Genomic DNA, 15000 nt, shown 5'->3' with positions numbered 1-15000 from the left:
GACTGTACCGCGCTGACGTCAGCGGCCGTGGTGCAGAGTTGGGGAGACGCTCGTTTCAATGTGCTGACGAGTCGAGCCCCCCCCCCCCCCCAGTCACGAGGGGAACGAAGCACAGGTAGAACCGTGAATACCTGATATTGGATGTGTCATGGCTTTGATGTGATTATTGGCTGATGTTTTAATAGGCTGTACATTTTGGAAACTCCAGATTCCCATTCCCAGATCATGTGTGTGTGTGCGCGTGTGCGTGTGCGTGTGCGTGTGTGTGTGTTTAGAGGAGGATGTCAAACATGTGAAATAAATGAGTGGAAATGACACATGCATGTAAAGCACATGCCATCAAAATAAGCATGACTATTAGGAAGATGCGTTTTATTTGTGATATGTGTACTGTCATTACAAGCAACAAGAAATAGACATACATTAATACCTCGAAGTTCTGACAATACTGTGGCGAACTTTTGAATAACACCGCCATCTGCTGTACAAACATGGCATTGTATTTTGAATTGAACTGAAGGTCAAATAGATGGATTGTGGATAATGTCTTACATAATATGGCTTTCAACATGAACAATTGTTCATTCATTAACTCAGTACACAAGAATACTTTGTATTGTATTTGTATTTTATCAACACCAAGTATTCAATTAATATCTTAACATTTAACATCTTAACAGTGAAAACATTGTGCGTTGAGGCAAATTCTTTAAGAGGTTCCCAACAGAAAGACAAAGCATTCCCAAAGCCAACAAACAAACAATACTATATTCTGAGTGAGGGCCCCAAGTTAACTAATTTGGGGCCCTCACTGGGATTTCTTAGACGCTTTATCAGTGAGTGAGAGCGGGCAAAGGATGGGGCTAATGGGGATGAAGCTCTAACTTATTGGCCATCAGTGAGTTCATTTCAACACAGATTTGCATAGTTATGTTCGGTTCCATGGATTTCACTTGCTAACGACCTCCTCATCAATGTCTTCGGTGCGAGACACCACCTTACCATCCACAATCTCCTCAATCACCATCTTGACTCTTTTGGTCACGATTGGCTCACCTGTAGAGGAAGACAAAATGGCAGCTGTTAGTTAACCTGTCAATCAGTCAGTTGTTACACCGTTGAGATGCTTGTTAGCTACGTAACTGAACTTAAACTGTCACGTCAATCTTTGTGCTTTCTTTGTTAGCGTATACGGTTTAATCTGTAAAACAAGTGTTGGATCAAACTTACGTTTTGTGACCTGTGTGACAACAGCTGTAGTGCTGGAAGACAGAATAAAAATTGCTCAATGTACATTTACATTTAGGGCATTTAGCAGACGCTTTTATCCAAAGCGACATACAATAAGTACATATGTCAGAAGAAGGAGAAACAATATATGTCGGCTGTCGGTACGGCAAGGATGTTCATAGAACCAAGTGCAAAGCACCAACAATTGCTAGTTCAACCCATTCCCTGTATACAACAAAGATAGCTAGGATAAGATGCTACACAATGCTAAGTACTATTCTTAAGTGCAAGGACGTACAACATACAATAAGTGCTTACATTAAGCACCAGGACGTACAACATAATGCGTAAGAGGTTTGTGGGGGAGGTAAGGGAGAAAGCTATGCAGAGTCTAGGTGAACTCTGAATCAAGTGAGCCTTGACTCACGTCACTTCTCCATCCAGGAGCCTCCTGTACTCTGCGATCTCCATCTCCAGGCGGGTCTTGACGTCCAGCAGCATCTGGTACTCCTGTCCCTGCCTCTCGATGTCCATCTTCACCTGGCCGAGCTCAGACTCCAGGTTGTTCACCATGGCCTGCAGCTTGCACAGCTGCTGGCTGTAGCGGACCTCTGTCTCCCCCAGCTGGTTTTCCAGAGCAGATTTCTGCCAAGGGCGCGTTCCAGATGGAGGAGAGGTTAGACTGAGGTAGCCTCCGAGCCTTCACTGACTCTTTCCTTTCCTGAGGTACACTTCCTTTCAATTGCTGAGAGGACAGGTACGGTGCCGTCTACATAATATGTGTATTTGGATTTAGCGCGCTTCTTGTTTTAAAGCAGAAGCTACTCAAGGCAAAATAAAAGAGGAACCAAAACAAGACTAGACGAATAACAACGGTCAAAGAGAAACCACAGGCTGCATGGCTCAAAGAGAGATGCTCTCCTAAATCCTTGAGGCATTAGGGCTTGGCTTTGTGTAGCCCTTACTCTTTTGACCCGATATGGAACGGCTTTAGAGCGCTGAACAAACACGATTACGGTTGTGTGTGTCCGTGGAAACAAAACATATGCGCCAGCTGTGCGCTGTGTCGGGGTACGTGGGAGTGAGTAGGGCTGTGTGGGAGTGTGTTGGGGTTTGTTGGGGTGTATGGGGTGGCTGGGGGCGAGTAGGGGGGAGTAGTTGTGCGTGGGGGTGATAGGGGGGTGCCTGGGGGTGCGTTGGGGTTCCTGCGGTATGTGGGGGTGTGTGGGGGTGCCTTCGGTCGTTTCGGGGTGCCTGAGGTGCGTTAGGGGGCTCGAGGGTGCTTAGGGGTGTGTAGGGGTTCCCGGGGGGTACATGCGGGTACGTACCAGGCTGAGTTGGGACTGAAGCTCTATCTGCAGCGACTGCAGGGTCCTCTTGAGTTCGGTGATCTGACTGCGGGAGGAGTTGAGGGTGTCCTCGCTGCACGACACCACCTTGTTCAGCTCGTCAAACTGGGTACAAGAAAAAGACGGGGCGACGCGGCCGAGGTTTAAACTCCGTCCCGTCCAACACTGACGTTGTCACATGGTGTCGTTGACAGCGGAACGGAAGCGGAGAGTGGGTATATGGCTGACTGGTTGCGGGACGATTGGCGGCGGCGGCGGCGGCGGGCCTCCCTCACCTTGCCCTTGTACCAGGACTCCATTTCCTTGCGGTTCTTGTCCGTGATGCCCTCGTACTGGGTCCGGAGCTCGTCCATGACCTGGCTCAGGTCCTGCTGGCAGCCGGGGTCCACCTGCACGTTCACCGAGCCCGAGCTCAACTGACAGCGGACCGCAGCGAGCTCCTACGAAAGGGGGGTTTAAAAGGTCATAGGTCAGTCGACGAACGCCAAGGGTCACCTGCACAGAAGCTTTACTTGCGCAGGGGTTCTCAAAGTTTTGACAGCTGAGGGTCAATTTAGGAACCCAGAATTTGACTGAGGGCCGCCAAAGGAAAAACAATTAGGCGGGACACGCCGTCAGCATCCCAGTGGTGAAAAAAAACATTACACCGTGGACCTCTGGGAGTGAGGTATAAATCCCGAAACTGAGGTTCATCCTTTCAAAGTAATGTACAGTCGGATTAAAACTAACAAATGTAACAGGATTTAATTAAAGCTAGAGAGAGTTGACTTTTCTCTTTATATTTATTTATTTTTGTTTAAATTAATATTAATATAATAATAAAAAAATATAAATCTTTTCTTCTTTTTCTTACATCTGTATGTCATTGCGTGCCGCCAGGAATGTTTCTGCAGGCCTCAGCAGATGCTTTTATAGGAGAAACACTATATGTCTGGCGGAACAGTAAGGATGTTCATAGAACCAAGTCCCAAGCACTAACAATCGCTACGTTAACCCCTATCCCGTATACGTATTAGAAGTACTCATTTTAAGTGCCAGGATATACAACATACTGTAAGTGCGTACATTAAGTGCCAAGACGTACAACATACAATAAGTGTGTGTGATATTTAGTGAGAAGACCAGACAAGACACGAGGAGGACTAACAGGGCTGCTTATTTGCATCGTTAACTTGTGCAAATGAGGACGCCTGAGTTCAGGTCGGACGTTCAGGCGGTTAACAGTGTGGTCAAAGTTGTTCCGCAAAAGCAGGAAGAGATGGGAAGATATGTAAACTCGACACGAGGAAGGACATGGTGATAAGGTAGGCTTGTTTGTCCAGAGACGGTTTGTATGAATAGAGAAGGGGGATGTGTTACCGAAGGATTGCATGTTGTAGTGTAGGATTTCAAATATGCTGGGCGAATTTTGAGCAGCCATTGTCTGGTAATCACACAGCCGTTGTAAATACCTACTGGGCGGTCATGCCCCACGAAATGCGGATAGGTGCCATTAAGTGAGGTGTGCATTGTGTATTGTGCGCCATTGTTTGGAATGTAGAAATCCGGTTGAACAGCAGTTTAAGCACACATTCATGATTAAATGTTTGTCTTTAGAGACACATGACTTGGCCAATCTCTTCTACACTTATCTCAGAGTGAAGAAACGATCACTCGTGTGCACAATGCAAATCCCTTCCTAGTTGGAATCTGTCACCTGGGAGCAGGTGAGATCCACTAATGGTTTGTTCAACGATCACAAGATCACTTAAATACTGTTAGACTCATAGCATAATTGCCTAAGTCATATTTTTAAGTTCTACTTGTATTGGGAGTCAAAAATGCGGAAGTAAAATAGCTGACTTAGGCGGATAGTGATTATGGAATGTTAAAAAGCACTCTGATTGGCTTAGGATACAGCCAATGAGTCACAGTGAATCAACAGCGTGAGGAGAGTAGAGTTAGGTTAGACATCCTAATTGCGCCAAAATACGACTCAGGCAATTACGCAACGAGGCTAACGATTTGTATCTCGCTGCATCATCAGAAAGGCATCGAGAGACAGAAAACGGTTTGTTAGGGTGAACGGGTCTGTTCTGAACCACCGCCGCCATCACCTCCTCGTGGTTCTTCTTCAGGTAGATGAGCTCCTCCTTCAGCCCTTCGATCTGCATCTCCAGGTCGCTGGAGACCATGGTCAGCTCGTCTCGGACTCTCCTCAGCCCCATGATGTCCGTCTCCACAGACTGCCTCATGAGGAGCTCGTTGTCGTACCTGTAGAGGAGGGAAAGGTTTAGTTCCTTTACATTCAAGGGATAGGGTTAACCCTAACCCTAACCCTTGAGTTGACCCTGAGTTATACTAGCCATTCATGGAAAACATGAAATTGTCTGGGTGACCCCAAACTTTTGAACGGTAGTGTACATACATACAGGCAAAAAACATTTTAAATCGGTGAGGATGCTCTCCGGTCAACCATTAGGAGAAAGGTGATGCCGGATGAGTGTGTGCTTCTTCCCCCAACAACAAACACACCACGGGACATCAAGCACACATTGGAACACAACAGGAACCAGTTCCGCCGGTTCCCTCGCTCTCTGTTGACCGTACACACAACCAGGACAGGGGGCCTGAGCGAAGTGAAAGGCCTGAATCATGTGATGTGTGATGTAATATCTTCAAGCAAACATGATCTTCGTCAAGGGTTCTTGATGATTTTAAGTGCTTTACAGGAACCGCTGATGCATTTGTTTTTTCGTTTTTCACACTTTAACACTTTTCGAGTGACTCACTTCAGTTTGAAGTCATCGGCGGCCAGCCTGGCGTTGTCGATCTGTAGAAGGATACTGGCATTGTCCATGGTGGCATTGTTGATCTGAAACAAGATAAAAAATGTAAATTAAAATGTGATATGAATGGGTTTCATTGTATCAAGTTCTTTAACACTACGGGCCATTTAATTTAGCATTTGCAATCCAAAACCTGATCATAGCTTTTATTTGTAAAATTTTTAACGAATTAATAAATGTAAAATAATAATAATAATAATAATAAATGACGCATTCATATATTATTGTGAAACCATATATTTTAACATATATTTTTTGTTTTATACTAAGTTGTACTTAAATGTTTCGCTGTCTGTTTAATGGATGGAGAGCAGGGGAGTAGGGGGGGCACTCACCTTCCGACGGAGGTCATCGAGGATCTTCTCGTACTTGCTGTAGTCCCGCACCTGCGGCGTCTGCGTCTCGTACCACTCGCGGATCTGCCGCTCCAGCTGCGCGTTCGCGCTCTCCAAGGAGCACACCTTCTCCAGGTAGGTGGCCAGGCGCTCGTTGAGGTTCTGCATCGTGGCCTTGTCGTTGATCGAGCGTCCCATGCCGTTGTCCCCGAGCCCGTTGGCCAGGTCGAACCCACTGCTGTTGTTCGACGCGTACGACACCTTGACGCTTCCCTTCCCGGCCCCGCCATAGACGCTGGCTGCCCGCTGTTGGGAGCTCCGGTACCCCCCGGAGTACAGGGACGTCCCTGTGCGTCCGGAGCGGATATTCATCACTACAGGCAGGTGTAGGTAGGCTGATCGGCAGGTGATGTCACTGTTAAAGTGGTAGGTGCGGTTGGTGTTGGGAGACACGTTGATGGAGCTGTTGTACGCGAAGGCTTTTATACCCAGTGAGGTGGGAGCGGCCAGTTTGTAGAAATCAAGTGACGTATGGAGAGGGATGCCGATCGCTATCAAGGGTGTGTCCTGTCTGCAGAGCGGGGTGGATCTCACCGGGGGCTGACTCGACACGCCCGGCGGCTGGATGAGGGAGCGTGTCGGTGTCTCCGGAAGAGAGTCGGACAGGTAGAACCAGCCACTTTAAACTTCAAATCGCCAGACCGGCAAAGGTGAAGAAGTTCAAGTTAACGATGGCTTTGCACGCATATGACACATTTATTTATGTGTCAGGATTATGCACTAAAATCATTATTTCCCCCCAGGCTTTTTACACTGCTGGGATATTTAGTCCCATTTAGCCTGTGCTTCATGCATTTAGCCATGCATGGAGTCCCATGTATTGGGCAGTGTGTGTTCCCTCACCTCGCCACTAGAGGGACGCAGCGTCTTCCCCACACGGCGAGTATATGATACTCATCGCTTTATTAATTGATATCTTTAAAGTCACAAAAAAAAGCATAGGATAGACTACAAGAGGGGTAACATGCAGGAAAGTACAAGCATTGTCTAAAGTGTTGAACCACTATTATGCAATCCTCAGATATGTGTGATGGGTGATGGTTTCTGAGTTTGGGGACCAAAACAGAAATGACTCATTGCCACCTCTTGGTTTGAGGCTGAGGCACAGACAATGGACCTTGATGTGGAAACCTGTAGTTGTGTGATGTCAATATCATTAGGACTGGGGCAGTACAATGAAGCTGGTTCAAAGCCTGGCAGCTCTATTCTTAGCCTTGTCACGCCGTCTGGCTGAGCGATGACAATGGTGAGTTGCAGTCATGTTGCAGTGATCCAGACATGAAAAGATCAAAGTCTTTATAATGCGTTTAAAATGTAATAATAAACATTAATAGTGGCTAATATTGAACTTTGAGGATGTTCTTCCAGTGAAGGACAAGGACTGAACCAGCTCATTCATTGTTGTACTTTTAAACTGGGAGTACACACTAAGATAACACCTTCTTTAGGCCGGTTTGTTGGTTAATGTTAATTTGTTTGTGTGTGTTCAAGTGAGCTATATCTGGGGGTCAAACGAAGAACCAGTTCTGCTTGTTATTGCTTTAGAAAATTGCCATGGACAGAGATGTCAAGGATTGTTATTCCACATCAACCATTCTATTGTTTAGGCTTTTCATACCAGGGTAATCATTCATGGTTGGTGGCGGTTTACAACCCAGTGGCTTCCAGTGTATACCAATACATACAATATGTAGTGGGTATGTACATATTTGGTGCCAAACAATGGCCAATTAATTAAAGGTAATCTCAATAATCCAGTCAAATGAACCTGCTGATTGACTTTGGGTTGGAGAAAGTTCCTGCCGTATCCTGCTCACCTTTTAACAGCGGTTAAAATTATTGTGGTTACTTCAAAGACATAGTTTAATTTCCAAAGGGCGGTTTGGGATCGGCGCAAAGGTTTTTTTCCATGAATGTTTTCTTTCTCAGTTCCTCATTCCAGAGAATTGGATAAAAAACAAACCTGATCTTCAAATGTTTTCCCAGTCGCCTAAAGCAAATGTTGATCCTGTAGGTGTTTTTGAACCCTTTCATTTTTTCGAGAATACGATCAGCCAAAGATTTTGGAAAAGACATTGACAATAGATTTCAATGTTAAGTATTCAGCACAAATATGGTTATAGAAACATTCAATAAAGATCCATAAAAATTGGTGCATAAATGTATGTTAAAAATTTCCCATAAATAAAGTTACATTTTAACCGACTATGAGACATTCACAGCTCTACATCATCCACTCCTGTGATATTGGTTACGGTTAAGACATTCATTCGCACATTCATACAACCTTCATTCTTATTTCTTATTTTTTATTTTATTTTCCAGTGGCCGAAACTTACTGTTGGTCATCTAAGAACTTAGGGTTAGTTTCGATTTTCCCTAAAATATCCATGTAGCAATAATTATTTAATTATAACCAGAATTAAGGCTGTCCTCGATTCCTATCGGAACCTTCCAGTTTTGGCGGGTTGCATTTTAGTAGCTTCCCTAAAAGTGTAGTAAAACACATCACATCTCCACATCACTGCGCCCGGATACAGTAAGGGGAACACACTATATTCTATGTTATATTCTATATTCTATACCAGGGGTCACCAACACAGCGCCCGGGGGCACCAGGGCACCCGCAAGGACCATATGAGGCGCCCGCAGGCCTGTTCTAAAAAAATAGCACAACTCATTCTTGAACAATTCTTTCCCACCTTTTTTAAGTCATTGTTGATAATTATTGTGAGAAATCATTAACATGATCAGTGTCTTCACATAGATGAGTATCATTAATCATTAATAATAATATATAACTAAAGGCAAACTGAGCAAATTTGTTATTTCAGAAGAGTGTATCAAACTGGGTGCCCTTGAAGTAGCTCTCAGGTTCAAAAAGGTTGGTGACCCCTGTTCTATAATGTATTGTATTCTTTATTCTAAACCATATTCTATTCTCATAACTAAATCCAGGCAATACTAATAATGATAAATTGGCAATAATCCACAAAGTCAACGTGGGATTTTGGTGATTGGGTTGGCTCAGAGCTGCTATTGAAATGCTAGCCTGTGTTATATTCTTTCATGACAAGATAATTAAGATATATCCCATTATTTATCATCCATGGAGTCTATAATAAAAAGTGATAAAACATGTTCATCTATTGAATCATTCGCAGCGCCTCAGCGTCTATGAGGCCAATAATTATTAAAATGTGTATCGTTGTGTTTTCAGCATGCGTGTTCAGCATTTTACCCATACCCAGTACACCAAATCGTGCATCTTCAACCCTAGCTTGGATCTCTGGTGGCCCCTCCTTTAATGTAAAACGGATTGAGGTTGCCCCAACTTGTTTGACATTTTCAGTGTTTGCCCATCCTTATTCCGGAGAAGTTTTGCATGTGACACTCCTAGGGTAATTGTTTTCTAAAAAGAAACCATCTGCTGGCAAACCCGGAGGTGCTCTGCAAGGTATTCTACTGTCAAAACAGATTAGAAGGGGATCATGAGTTTGTTCCTTTGTTCCTTCCTCTCTCACACATCTTTCTCTATGTTGAACAGTTTCCTCGTAAAAATTTGCATACTTCTATGATTACTTATATGCTTTAATGGCTCCAGGCTATTCTGCATGCCCATACGTCCTTACGGATGTATTTGAACCACAAAACAGAACATTTCATTTAAGGAGATATAGCTTCAAAAGGAAGCGTCAAACGACGGGCAGTCCGATTTTACCTGATGATCAGCTCCAACCAATGCAAACCAAAATTATGTGAAACATTAAAAATATTTACGGAGTACCCAAACCTAATGCAAAGCTTTTGTTGTGCTCAGCCATTCTGATCTCCGGACATTCTTGTCCGAAATCATCTGTCTCTGTCCATTTCCTTCTTCAGAAACCTAAACCTTTACCCCATTCAAAGAGATGTTATTAACTCTGTCAACGGCTAACTTAAAATATCGGGCGGTCAACTCCCTTTAATCACCTGGCAATTTAGATGGCTCACATCTCAATCTTTCAATCTTTCTAGCTGTGCAATTTAAAGAATGCCAGTTCATTTGGATTGCAGAGGCTTCTGATGATCGGTGTGCCTATTGTCACAACTTAATCCTTTAGTCTGGCTTCTCAGACGTCTACTGCATCTACTCTGACTCAGTGGCTCAAATATTTTAAATATTTAATTAATTATTTTGTCTGCATTGTATATCGATGCAGGCCTCCAAGGGAACTGGCGTCTGATATGAAACCAAGTCTTCTGTGCCTGCTCTAGGGAAGATCAGGTTTGGAGTAGTCGTATAGATATCGTAGAAGACATGGATTGAGTGGAGTTAGTGGAATTTGCCATGGCATCTGATATCTAGTCTTGCTGATGCTGCACAATTGTGAAACTGCATGTTCAATCAAGAGATGGTAACAATGTGGTGACCACTGTTAGTTCGTTATCAGATGCTTACATGTTTAAAGGCGCTATTATCGATGAGCTGCGCTGCACATGTTATCTTGTTTTATCTTGAACTGCAGAGCAAACATAAATCACAAATGTGCTTAGTCTCAAGTGCCAACCTTCAATTCACAAGCAAGTCTTAAGTCTTAACCTTCAATTCACAAGCACGTCTCAAGTCTTAACCTTTAAGTCTCAAGTCTTAACCCTCAAGTCTCAAGTCTTAACCTTCAAGTCTCAAGTCTTAACCTTCAAGCCTGTCTCACTTCCGTTCACCATTTGGTTTGAAATGGATTTGGACTACAGCACCTTATATACAAAGGTGTGTATAGTGTCAACCATTGCAGTATAATGGAGCAGAACTCTGTAGGCCCAATAAGTGTACTTGTTGTACCATCCAACAACCATCGGAACAGCTGCTTTGGAGACAATCATGTGAGCAACGTTCAAAGAGATCCTCCCAATCAGACTAGGAGGAAAGCAGCGTCATGGAGTCACGAACGAGAGGACTCCACCGGTCCTGTTTATAGCTAATCATTTTCAACAACTCTGGCAGCCGTCCAAACCAAATTACTGTTTCTCAAAAGCGGTTAAAACTGTCAGGACAATGGTCCAGAAGTCGAATAGACCTGTCTCCTGTACCTTCGTCACATTGATGACCTACCAGTCGCGGCCTGTCCGTTTTTCTTGAGTAAAACCCCCTTGCTGAGTCATAACACTCCCCGTGTGCCGGTGTCGTGCAACCGTGGGTTACCGTTTGGAACCCATGGGAGTGCGTTAGAGGGCTCGGAACTGGCTCGGCCGCATTCTTACTGAGTTTCAGACCGGAGTCGGTTCCATCTGATTCAGGTGTGAGGGCCACGTTTGCAAACGCCCAGGCCTCCAGTGTTTTTAACAGGATTAGCTCAGGATGGTGTCCCAGACTGACTGCGTCATCAGCGACCCTGGGCCGAGTGCACGCCACGCTGCTGAGCTGGCATGGACAACTGTGTGGCAATAAGTTTCCTGGCAGACCTTGCTGGTTGTCTTTTCGTTATCTGCTTTGTAGTGTTGGCACGCACGGTTCGAAATGAAATTTACATTGTTGTTGAACGTCCCTATTACCGCGTTTACCTGTTCTTTGTCGTCCACACACAGATATGCATACACAAATACAACCTGGCTTTTTGACATAAATACACCAATTAAAAGCTAACAATACTGACAAAGTGTTAATTAGTCAGTTAAACTGCATTTTGTCCGTCAACTACCGTAAAATACCTCCCTGATGATCTGCTGTCTGTCTGGGTTAAAAACGTGTCGATGTGTAATGGTGTTTTGCAATTCTATTGAAGGGCAAGATTAGTATTGTGTGTATCAATAATCCCCAGGTCTGTGTCTGAATGCGGTTTGGTGTGGGTGTGCAGAACAAATAGGAAGTCATCCGACAATGTAATCCCAAGCCGAACATATTTTCGTCATTTACTACACTACATTACTGACATGAGGTGAACCACTGAACTGTCATCAGGAACTCTGCGTACCACCTCATAAGCAAACGGTGAAAGGTAGATAAATACACATGCAGTGGTTGAGCATGTGTATTTATCTACCGCCCCCTTTACACTCAACTAGGACTGCAAGAACAGGAGAAAGAAAAGTCAGCAAAGTGACTTATGTGTTCATTAGATTGAAGATGTTTGAATGTACAATGCACTACTATATTTGAAATAATAACAAGCCACGATGCTATATTAACCAAGCAATATTTAGAAATAAATATTTATTTAAATCATCAGTTTATAGGTTTAGGTTTAGTTTTTTTCCAATATTGTTATTGTGTCGATGTCAACAATGTAATCCCATGTCATACCTGCAGTCGCTTCGACAACCCCTAGTTGTACCCATTTCACAGGTTGAAAAACAATGGTTGAGACAAACCAATGAGAATAAAAATAAATAGTCAGAACCTGTTTGCCAAACGGTCTAATGGTTAGTTTCTTTTTTCGGTGCCACCCTTAAAGAATCTTATCTAACAAGGTTTCGAATGAAAAACCATCAGCATATCACTGTCACTGTGGTCTGGGCCTGTGCCAAACCGTCTGTGAGAGAGATTTAATGATAACAGCCTTGTTATGCACTCTCAAAGTTTCCAGGTTGGAGCTTCTGAGGTGGCTGTGGTAGACGCTACTCTCTGTGGTGTAGTAAAATATCACTCATCATTTGTGTTAACATCCAGTGAAAGCAACAAGAACCACAAATAGGGAATGGGCTGCATTTCTTTTCATTTAAGGAGAACATTTCTCCTTAAATGAAATGTTCTGTTTTGTGGTTCAAATACATTGCCTCACATTCACCCATTCATACACACACAGTTAGTGTGAGGTGCCTTGCTAAGGGACAGATTCCGCAAAAGACTTGAGGCTTACTTGTTCAGAGTTCACCTGGACACTGCTTCCAACTCTTCTCTCCCCTTACTCTCTTAGAATCACCCCTCTGACACACTTATTTTATGTTTGTACATCCTGGTTTGTACATCCTCAGTTAATGTACACACTTATTGTATGACCTGGCTCTTAAGAATAGTATTTAGCATAATGTAGCACCTTATACTAGCTATCTTTGTTGTATATGGGGAATGGGTTAACCTAGCGATTGTTAGTGCTTCAATGCTTGGCACGTGTTTCTTTGAACATCCTAACTGTACCGATAGCGATAAAATATTCTTTTTATTTCTTCGGATGAATGTACTTATCATAAGACGCTTTTGATAAAAGCATCTTCTAAATGCCCTAGGCATAAATGTGAATGTGACAGCTTGACACAAGCAGAGATGGGATCCAACCAGCAACCTTTTGGTTGTCAGACAAGCCGCCCTACCACCTGAGTGCCTGCTACCCAAATGCGTTTATAAAGTGAACGCCTGTCTCTAAAGAATCAGACCCAGAAGGACCCCCCCCCCCCCCCCGTCTGCCAAAACCCGAGCTGAGCCAGAGGACATCCTGTCCAAAGTCCACCCCCTATCGCTCCTCCTTTTATTTCACAGATACTGTACGCTTTCGCCAATGCAACTCAGGAGCAGCCAATTCACATCCATATGCAAACACAAACACACGCGCGCACACCCCGCAAACAAACAGGCGCACGCTGTCACACGGACGCGCTTGCTGGAACACACAGCTAATGAACCCTGTGGGCGCACGTGCGCAAACGTACAGTCGTACAGTCCCCCCTGGTATTTCGGACTCTTTGAAAGCGGCTCAGTAATCCCAGATCAGGCGGTACAAAGGGCCTCAGAGCACCGGTGATAAAGCTCTGTGTCCAGTTTCCCCCCCCCCCTAACCCCACACACACCCTCACCGCCCCCCCAGTACTCTCTATCCTCGGCCAAAGGCTGGCTGGGTGTTGGGGGGAATAGGCTGGACAGTAGGGGAAACACATCGCCCCTGTCATGGAGCCGTCCTCTTAAACCACTGGGCCGGAACACTCGAGAAACCGAACCCCGAGCCGAGCCTCCTCCGCTGGGTTCACCTCCTCCCGCCTCCCTCCACTGCCCAGGTTCGGTGCTGTGCTGGACCAGAGAGGGACTCCGCGGGGAAGCGGGGGAAGGTTCCTGACCCGGTCCGGGGCGGAGGAATGCGGCTAAGCCCCGTCCGCTGGGTGTGTTGGAGCGGCTCGCCGAGACCCGGAGAGGGAGAGAGCGAATACCTCAGGGCGATCCCACTGCAACCGGGCCCCCCCCCCCCCCCCCTGCTGAGGAGCCCGGGAAGAGGGCAGGAGGAAGGTGGCGTTGTTTCAGGTGAGTACGGCTGGGTAAATGTTTACCCAGCCGACGCCTCCAGGACTGTAATCTTTGCTGAGGATGCGTGGAAAGAGTGCTTGCTTGCCGGCAAACACCGTGTGACTTAACTCTAATCATTACCTGCGTCTCGTGATGAGGCGTACCGTCCTGCCCTGCTCTATCCCAGCCTCGGGAACTCCGTGACGAAGGGACCTCGGACAACTCTCAGATTTTTGTTTCCCCTTTAAACTCTGGATGCTACCCGGATGGTTGATATGTGGTGTAAACACTGACAGGTACAACGCAGGGCTCCATGGATGTAATGGAGGACCAGAGAGCGGAGGTCCGCGGGCTCAACGCCCGGCTGAAGGGCTTCCTGGAGCACATGGAGAGGCTGCAGGACACCAACGCGCGGCTCGAGGGGCAGATCGCCGACTGGGGTGCGCGGAACGGCGCGGTGCTGAGGGACTGGTCCCAGGAGGAGAGCACGGTCAACGGCCTGCGAGCTCAGGTGAGAATCACATGCTGGTTGCTCGGCTCAGCTCAGCTTAGCTCAGGAGGCAGAGCGGGATGAACTGTAACCAGGAGGTCGCTGGTTCGATCCCCGACTCCTTCTATCTAGAGTGTCGAGGTGTCCCTGAACAACACGCCTCACCCTGGCTGTTCCCGACTAGCTGGCTGTCGCCTTGACTGGTGGACTCTGCCATCGGTGTGTGAATGTGCGTATAAATGGTTGCCAGTCGCCTTGGATCAAAGCGTCTGCTAAATGCCCTAAATGTTTACGTGCATGTAATGTTTGAAGAGTTCAGAGATAAGCTGTGCAGAACGAGCCCCTGCGTGGGATTCAACTGAGCCGGGGTGTCGTTCAGTGTTGTCAACAACTGCTGGGAAAGTGTATGGTTCCCATGGGTTTGTGTTTGCTTTGTGTTTAGATTGAGGAGGATGAAACAGGGCCCTGTGTATAGGGTTGTATAGGGGCTCGCTGAGCAACAACCTGCATGGCGACAGGG

General features: G+C 45.6%; 2 protein-coding genes across 2 annotated transcripts in view; one reads left to right on the top strand and one right to left on the bottom strand.

Moving 5' to 3' along the window:
* Window positions 1-355: 355 nt before the first annotated feature.
* krt97 (keratin 97) lies at window positions 356-6209 on the bottom strand. The gene is made up of 8 exons (XM_079729758.1): window positions 5743-6209; window positions 5351-5433; window positions 4676-4832; window positions 2855-3019; window positions 2559-2684; window positions 1658-1875; window positions 1231-1262; window positions 356-1056 (listed from the first exon to the last, which is right to left on the bottom strand). The coding sequence occupies exons 1-8, from the start codon at window positions 6112-6114 to the stop codon at window positions 950-952; spliced, it is 1260 nt and encodes a 419-aa protein (XP_079585884.1). The 5' UTR covers window positions 6115-6209; the 3' UTR covers window positions 356-949.
* A 7927-nt stretch (window positions 6210-14136) lies between these two features.
* krt222 (keratin 222) overlaps window positions 14137-15000 on the top strand; it is a gene marked incomplete at its 3' end in the record, with an annotated part of 17684 nt that continues 16820 nt past the window's right edge. Inside the window, exon 1 of the mRNA XM_079730385.1 lies at window positions 14137-14501. Coding sequence (XP_079586511.1) covers window positions 14304-14501 — 198 coding nt within the window. The 5' untranslated portion in view covers window positions 14137-14303. The remainder of the gene's footprint in view (window positions 14502-15000) is intronic.

This window comes from Pollachius pollachius (assembly GCF_949987615.1).
Source record: "Pollachius pollachius genome assembly, chromosome: 2".
NCBI lineage: Eukaryota > Metazoa > Chordata > Actinopteri > Gadiformes > Gadidae > Pollachius > Pollachius pollachius.
Note: the sequence above shows the minus strand (reverse complement) of the source record. Positions and strands in the feature narration are given on the sequence as shown.

What these genes read in the sequence shown, in the direction of transcription:
- krt97 (XM_079729758.1), bottom strand. Translation starts at nt 6,114, where the DNA reads ATGAATATCCGCTCCGGACGCACAGGGACGTCCCTGTACTCCGGGGGG. An exon ending in TCGATGACCTCCGTCGGAAG is followed by an intron (nt 5,434 to 5,742) that starts GTGAGTGCCCCC and finishes ATCTTGTTTCAG; the next exon opens with ATCAACAATGCCACCATGGA. An exon ending in TTCAGTCCCAACTCAGCCTG is followed by an intron (nt 1,876 to 2,558) that starts GTACGTACCCGC and finishes CGCCCTTGGCAG; the next exon opens with AAATCTGCTCTGGAAAACCA.